The 8,933-nt window shown below is 33.3% G+C and overlaps 1 protein-coding gene across 1 annotated transcript; it reads right to left on the bottom strand.

The window, feature by feature from the left end:
* Window positions 1-1,771: 1,771 nt before the first annotated feature.
* Window positions 1,772-3,258, bottom strand: LOC149214321 (cinnamoyl-CoA reductase 2-like). The gene is made up of 5 exons (XM_089389363.1): window positions 3,033-3,258; window positions 2,789-2,946; window positions 2,410-2,595; window positions 2,133-2,295; window positions 1,772-2,043 (listed from the first exon to the last, which is right to left on the bottom strand). Exons 1-5 carry the CDS (start codon window positions 3,154-3,156, stop codon window positions 1,772-1,774), a joined length of 903 nt encoding a protein of 300 aa, XP_089245489.1. The 5' UTR covers window positions 3,157-3,258.
* Window positions 3,259-8,933: the final 5,675 nt, after the last annotated feature.

Raw genomic sequence — 8,933 nt, 5'->3', positions numbered from 1 at the left:
GGATTAAAGATGGGGCTTATCAATCATCCTCTTCCTCTTGTATTTGGCAAAGCATGATCAGAAATAGACACCGGCTATTCGCTGCTCTATGTTGCGAAGTAGGAAATAAACATGACAGGTGTGGGTCTGGACATCATTAAAGGACTATTGCGCTCTCATTCTCGGCGGTCTCTTTTCTTTCATCATCTGCGCAGTAGAGGTATGTACTCTATATCTCATATTCTATCTCATAGAACTACATCTCGTTACATCCAATCTTGGATTCGGGCTGTAGACATTGTTCTCTCTCGTACATTGGCTACAGAATGGGACCTATACATCAGACAGATTGAGGCTGTTGGGATTCAACTCACTGAAGAGGAAGATAGATTGCCCTGGATTGGGAAAACCAATCAGAACCATATTGTGATCAGCGAAATTTATAAGTTCATCTCTAACTCAACACCTGTAAATAAAAAACCACGTTAGCTCTACAAGATATGAAAGTGGAAGATTCCATTAAAACTTAAATGATTTCGCTGACTGGCCCTCCACTATAAAATACTCACTTGGGAAAACCTCTCTCACAGAGGCTTCTACGGTCCTAGCATATGTCCTCTCTACATGCAAAAGTAGGAGGATGTGTCTCACCTACTTTTAAACTATTCTATTGCATTAGAGATCTGACTTTCTTTTCTCAATATTTTCCAAAACGATGGGAGCTGGACACACCACAACCTGGAGGCATGTTTCAACCTTTTGTTCACTTCACACAAAAAATTCTTCTCCTTTACATCATATGGGGCATCTGGAATTGCAGAAATAGTAGGATCTTTAAGCATAAGAAAGTAGATATCAGATACAGTGTATTGTATTGGGGACAGCTAAGATTGGATCCAAGAAAAAATGATGTGTGGCCAAAGTTGTTCCTTGACATCATCTTCATTTTTGGTGGGAGGGATGCATGGGCAGGCTCAGAAATCATTGCTCTCTAGGGTTTACTTACAATGGCTCAACATAAAAAACATACAGATATTAGGAGACTCAAGGGTTCACCTGCTTTCAACCACCATCGATGTCCCATTAGATGAAGCGTATTCGATCCATAAGGCGTTCTTTTTAACGAATCTCCTATGATCACATTTACATAAGGCGTTCTTTTTAACGAATCTCCTATGATCACATTTACCCAGAGCAAAATACCATGGCAGGCATGGTCGCCAAGAGAAGTGTGTCTGGCTCTCATGGATCCACTATGCTTCTTACAAGCAGGACACCACACCAGAGTTGATTCCGGAAGCATACCTATTTCATGATCTATGTATCTTAGATTTTGATTAACCAGAGTTATCATGATTTTTGAGAACTATTTTTATAAATGTAAAACGCCAAATCTACTTTCAAACATACAGTATCCTGCAAATTTTCCACTTTTGTTTATAAAACAAGTATAGGTAAAAATTCTGTTTTTATGTTCAGGATGAAAAAAAAGACATGATCCATGATCAAGTATATGTACACTCTTTTTCCTTGTATAAAAGAAAGCTTCCTTTTCTAAAAAATATATATATCTATATATATATAATCACACATACAAATACTATCCCAATTCCGAATTGATATCTTCATTATTACAATGGAGGCCGCCTTGAAACATTAACTACTATGACAGAGAAGTAATAATTCAAATCGTAGTGATCATCTAAGTACGTTATATGTTCTAAAGCTTGTAGAAACATACAGGATTAACTTGTATTAAGGATTACAGGATTAACTTGTATCATTCCGTTTCTCAGATCCTAGACAATAGCGGGTGGCTGCGGTCCATGTCATCCCACCCTGAAAGATGGCGTTGAAGTAACCCCTTTTTGTGTAAGCTTTCGACGGTGTCAACTACACTCTTTATCACAGGTGTAAATGAGAAATTTAAATCCTTTAGCTTCTGGTTAGAAAACTCATATGGCTGCTTCCTTACATTTATCTGGTCTGAACACCTGCGTGAATGATGGTGCAGAGAATTAGAGTGTTTATTTTGCTTGATTCGTGCATACGTCTTCGCTGACCCTGGCATCGATCTTCGTCGATTAAATCGGTAATCGTGTAACTATATATATATATATGTATAACTAACTAGGATAGAAAGCTTTACCTACCTGTCAAGTATTTCATAATATGAGCAGTGCCAACGTCCATGCTGGGATTCAAATTCGAACCTAAAACCATCCCAGGAATCAACACCACCAGCTCTAAATTCAATTTCTTGGCTAGCTCCCATGCCGATCTCTCTGCCAAGGTTTTTGCATAGCAATACCAGTTCTGCAATTAATGAACAAAACCAAGTAATACAGTTAGCCCAAATCCATACGATCCAACTTGATATTTCTATATATATTGAGAGTAGTGTATTAATCCAGAGAAAGTAATAAATACACTGGTCTGTATGCAGTAATCCAAATTGCTCCAGCAATCCTCATCGACTTTGGCAAATGGGTTTCTGTGAGGGTCCATGTAAACAGCACCGATAGAAGACGTAAAAACTACGCGCTTCACCCCCATTTCTGCGCAAACCTCCATCATATTCTTCGTTCCTTTCACCTCTGGCGCTATTACCTCTTCCTGCATATAATTACATCCATCATGTACGGACCTAAGCCCATCAGTGGCTACAATGGTTAACAATATCTAACAGCCAAATGGCCACAAGACTAATACAGTTGCTTGCCGCCATTTTAAACTACAACTAAATTGATGGGCGCTAACTAAATATATTGGAATTGCAAGGTCTAGAGGTTATAAAATAATTAATTACGGGGTTATTGCTCATAGCGGTAGCCACATGAAATACACCATGGCAGCCTCGGATGACTACTACTAAGCTCTGGTAATCGAGAATATCAGCTCTCACAAGCTCAAGCTTCTCTTTTGCTCCTTCCAACGCTCTAAGATGTGCATACTTCCCCCCATCATCTGTATATGTCAAATACCATCAGAAACCCTAGCTCCATGAAGAAATAAACAAATAATTAAACTGATTATATGGTAAGCCTACATACCGTTTGGGTTGGTGCGAACTACTCCTCTCACGGTGTAGCCTCTTTTGAGGAGCATCTTAACAAGCCACGAGGCAATGAATCCCCCTGCCCCCGTCACGCAAACCGTTCTGTTCGTTTCTTTCATCTGGTGTTATCTGGTGCCTTTTGCCAAGATAGTGCAGGCTGCAACTCTCAGATGAGCAACTCAACCGTTGATATGAAGTCAGGCAACTAACTCATCGAATCATATACATGTAATTTGTAAAGAGAAATGCGGCTTTTGAATGCCATTGATGGTGAGAATGTGATGACAATACATAACCGCCATGCCTGGAATTTGACTGCCTGTAGGATGTGGTCGGTTTATTGTTTTTTTGTTGACGGTAAACATAAAAATGGCATGTCTATAATAACAAGTACAAAATGAGTAAAACCTAACCGACATAAATCTGATTTGGATCCATCAATTCTAATCCGTTTATAGGAAGAGGAGGGATGGTTTATTAAACTTGGTAAGACCAAATTGAAGTTTGAAGGAGTCTTGTATCGTCACTCTGATACAAAAGAGTATGTTTTCTAATTTAAACGGTAACATTGTAAGTCCTTTAATGTGTAGAGTAGAGGTTGTTACAATATGGGAAAAATATTAAATAATTTTGCTGATAGTTTAATTAGCCGGAGGAATTGGTCTGAAAGTTATGGAAATTTTGGTTATATTTAAAGAAAATCAGGCAAGGATTTTTGTAAATACAAGTTATAGTTGTTAAACTTTAAAATTTTAAGTGTCTTAGACATTTTTTTACAAGTTATAGTTGTTAAACTTTAAAATTTTAAGTGTCTTAGACATTTTTTTATGGTGCTGAATCTATTTCCACCATCAAAAATACTATTCAAATACTGTCTCTACAAAAAATTTGACTTTTCTCCTCAAATTCTTACCACTTTTAATTTGACTTTTTTCCCAGATTCCTCCACCTAAATAGACTACTCCAATAATTTTTCAATTTTAGTCCCTGTCCCTCATCTGTAAGTAATTGTAATGCATTCACACTCACATTCAGAGTAATGCCGACGGGCCTGGTTTGATGTGTGATTTGACATGGGCCTGGTTTGATCTATGATTTGACATGGTTCTTTAATAAGCGTGTAAGATCTGACATTGCACCAGCATAGCAAGTAGGTAGGGTGCAGATTGACAGACGTTGGAGGCGAAAATAGCGGCCGAATGGATGGATTTGGATTGAATAGAGGTTCTAGAAAAATTATATGGAGATGAATTAATTAGGAGGTCATTGATCACAGCAATAGCCCAGTGAAATGCACCATGGCAACCTCGGACAACGCTAAGCTCTTGCAATAGAGAATATCTGGTCTCTATTAAGCGTTTATTTTGCTTCTCCCAACACTCCCACACATGGTTGGATTTCTCTTTATCCGTTAAACACATTTTTAATTTTTTTTTTTTTATTATATGTTCGGGATGTTTATTCTTCCACTCAAGGAGTTAGGTTTAATATTTTGTTTTTATCATGTTTTCATAATAAATTAATTTTTTATTTCATTTAAAATTTACCTCTAAAAAAATTTAAATATTTTAAAAAATGACTATAATACACAAATCACTTATTAAATCTTGAGTTTTGGTTTGAAATTGCATGGAATACTCACAATACAATCTCCACAATCTTGAATTCAAATGTCTTTGACCCGAACATGCCATAACATTTGTATATATATATATATATATGAGATATGACTAAAGAAATATTATAAGACATAAAATGACAAAAGAAGTAAAATTATTGAATCTTATCAATAAAAACTCAAAAATAGATTAATTAATATGGTTTATGCTAAGATTTACATATAGTGTATGATCTATAGATAACTTATACATTTAACAATATATATTTTAGCATTGTTTTGAATCATGGGATATACAGTAATATTAACAAAGATTAAATGCATACTATCTAAACCTTTTGAAAATTAAAGGCTAAATCTATAACAAACCGATATTGAAAATCTCTTGACATCATGTTATAGGCTTATTTTATGGTTTCCTCCATTATTACATTATTGGAGAGAAAATACTAATAAGAATTAAATGTGGTAAAAATAGGGTTTGATCCAATACTTTCTTCTTTTATTACCAAAATTAAGGAAAACCAATATATATTATTGTTCATATATATAAATAACTAAACACACACACACATAGAAAAACAAGTGTGCCTATTAAAGTAACAATGAATAAAATCATAAAAAACTCACCCTCACACACATAAAAACAAGTGTGTGTTATAAAGTAACAATGAATAAAATCATAAAAAACTCACTCTAATAGAGCTCCATATCATATCTAACTAGTTAATTTTTTAGAGAAAAGAATTTCCTTGAAAATTGACAAATAATTTTCATCCCACTCATATGCTTCTAGCTGTTTCTTTTAACAATTGAACTTATAACCCTAATGCAAGCAAGCATGGAATTATGTTTGATCGTTGAGTTTTGCCAACTCAACTAAAGGTGACCCTACATTCATCTCATCTCTTAATAGGATGCTTCTAGCTTTGGGAGAGGTGGGAGGACCTAAGAGAATGCATGGGAGATTGAAATTGAATAACGAAGGAATAACTTAACAAAAAAAAACAAAGGGCTTTGGCAGTATGTCTAAAGAAAACTTATGTCTAAATCAGGATGATATAAACAATTATGGTAAATATATTCATGAACCGCAGGTGGTCCTATGTTCATCCCATATTTGATTGATATGTTTCTACCTCATGAGCATAAACAATAGATAGATGTGGTGTTTAGGAACTAGAATCCAATAAACATACCCAAAAGAAGAAAAAGGATTTGGTAGTATGTCTAGAGAAAACGTATGCCAACATGAGCATGATGGAACAAATTGGTTGCAATTTTATCATTTTCCTACATAGAATCAAATATTGCATACAACTTTCTAGACACATCTCATCATCCACTAGCTCAAATGAAAACTCTAGATCAAAATCCTCATTGTGCTACTCACAAATATTATGCAACAAATAACATGCTCGAAGAACAATTTTCAAGTCAAGCAACTTCACCTTATTGCAATTTTCTAGATAACACCACCTCCCTTTCAATTGATTGAATCCATCCCTTGCAATCTTCTGGATCTTGCTTATCTTGTCAATGAAACCATGTTGAGTCTAGGTAAGATTATCTTGAACATATGGAATTAGAAGCAAATCCAAGAGTGGATAAGCGGAGCTACCCATAACCCAACCCCTATTAAAGAAACCATTCATTCCCAAGTTGAAAAAATCAAAAATCTCTAGGACTAAGTCATCAAACATAAAACCCAATAAGCCTATACAAATATCAGTGAAGGATCATGTGCTATCAACAACTCCCTACAATGTAATGTAATAGGATGTTGTTTGGTTTCTTTTAGTGTGCCTTTTATTGAAGAAAGAAGCTACACGAGCATTGGTTTCCTAATCTACCCTTCCATAAACTAACCTTGTCCAATGTAACTTCACCTACTTTAGTTAAGCTAGCCTTTCTTTTCCCAACCAAACCTATGCCAGAATAACCTACCATAGCCTACCTAAATCTTACCTTAACTTAGCTTAATCTAATCTAACCTAGCCACCTAACATAACCTAGCATATCCTATCTTAACTCATCCTTAACCTAGACTAGCATACTCTATCTTAAAGTATATAAGCTAATCTCTAACCTTCATACACCAACTTATTCTTTCCTACCATAAAATTATGTCTAAAGCCCCGAGTTCAATCCAATGTTTAAATACTAATCCCAAAACTAGAACTATAGTGCATCCATACCCTAGACCTAAGACAAAGCCTTCCTCACATTGTATTTGCTTAAATAAATGATAATACTTCATTGAACACATATATGATGTAACAATTACATCTTATTCAAATCCACTTTTTAATATGAAATAATCGATCATAGACCCATAATGTGAACCAAATTAAAAATGACATAATCTAATAAAAAAAAATACAAACTAAACTAAGTGATTTAAAAAAATGAAAATAAACACATCATTAGTGCAGCCATAACAAGCAAAACACTTACCACATGAGACATCTCATGTTCCTAAAATTACAAAAAATTAAAATATAACTTTACTTTAAATTATTATTATTAATATGAATTATGAAAAAAATTAATATATAAGTTCAACATTTATATATTTAAAAAACATGGAATAATATTTTTAGCAATGGATATTTACAATGGAGATTTTTAATTTATAAATAGGATTTGTCACAATAACATGGGCCAATACTATACTATGGCTTATGAGGACACCATGTCCAAAAGCCATAAATCACTTCATACGATGCTTGTTTATATGACTATTTCTTTTATTTAATCAATTTAAATAAAAACAAAAATGGGGCATGGAAATAAATCTCATCTTTTGGTTCATGTGTTTTAGTATGAATATTCCAAAATATTCCATGGAGGTTAAATCTCTCCCATCCACCAAATAATTATTCATAATTACATTAACTTTTGGTTAGTTTGTTTTAGTATGAATATTCTAGAATATTCCATGGAGGTTAAATCCCTCTCATCCACCAAATAATTATTCATAATTACATTGAATTTTGGTAGGTATGTTTTACTATGAATATTCCAAAATATTTCATGGAGGTTCAATCCCTACCATCCACCAAATAACTATTCATAGATACATTAATATAATCTAAAGACTATTCCAAAATAGACATGTCTATGTAATTAATTAAATCATTAATTATTTAATCAATTTAAATAAAAAGAAAAACGGGGCATCAAATGACTTATGAGGACACCATGTCCAAAAAACCATAAATCACTTCATATGATTATAATTTTATTTAATCAATTTAAATGAAAAGAAAAATAGGGCATGAAATGACTTATGAGGACACCATGTCCAAACAACCATAAATCACTTCATATGATGCTTGTTTATATGACTATTTCTTTTATTTAATGAATTTAAATAAAAAGAAAAACAGGGCATGGAATGACTTATGAGGACACCATGTCTAAAAAATCATAAATCACTTCATATGATGCTTGTTTATATGACAATTTATTTTATTTAATGAATTTAAATAAAAAGAAAAATAGGGCATGGAATGACTTATGAGGACACCATGTCCAAACAACCATAAATCACTTCATATGATGCTTGTTTATATGATTATTTCTTTTATTTAATCAATTTAAATAAAAAGAAAAATGGGGCATGGAGTGACTTATGAGGACACCATGTCCAAGAAACTATAAATCACTTCATATGATGCTTGTTTATATGACTATTTATTTTATTTAATCAATTTAAATAAAAAGAAAAATGGGGCATGGAAATAAATCTCAGCTTTTGGTTGGTGTGTTTTAGTATGAGTATTTCAAAATATTCCATGGAGGTTAAATCTCTCCCATCCACCAAATAATTATAAATAATTACATTAACTTTTGGTTGGTGTGTTTTAGTATGAATATTCCAAAATATTCCATGCAGGTTAAATCCCTCTCATCCACCAAATAATTATTCATAATTACATTAACTTTTGGTTGGTATGTTTTACTATGAATATTACAAAATATTTCATGGAGGTTCAATCCCTACTATCCACCAAATAACTATTCATAAATACATTAATATAATAGAAAGACTAGCCCAAAATATATATGTATATGGACTTAGTTAAATCATTTATTATTTAATCAATTTAAATAAAAAGAAAAATGGGGCATGGAATGACTTATGAGGACAACATGTCCAAAAAACCATAAATCACTTCATATGATGCTTGTTTATATTACTATTTCTTTGATTTAATAAATTTAAATAAAAAGAAACTGGGCATGGAATGGCTTATGAGGACACCATGTCCA

Source organism: Pinus tabuliformis, chromosome 1_1, assembly GCF_031772625.1.
Source record: "Pinus tabuliformis cultivar Carrire ecotype Pingquan chromosome 1_1, CPIR1, whole genome shotgun sequence".
NCBI lineage: Eukaryota > Viridiplantae > Streptophyta > Pinopsida > Pinales > Pinaceae > Pinus > Pinus tabuliformis.
This window is presented reverse-complemented; position numbering and strand designations above follow the sequence as displayed.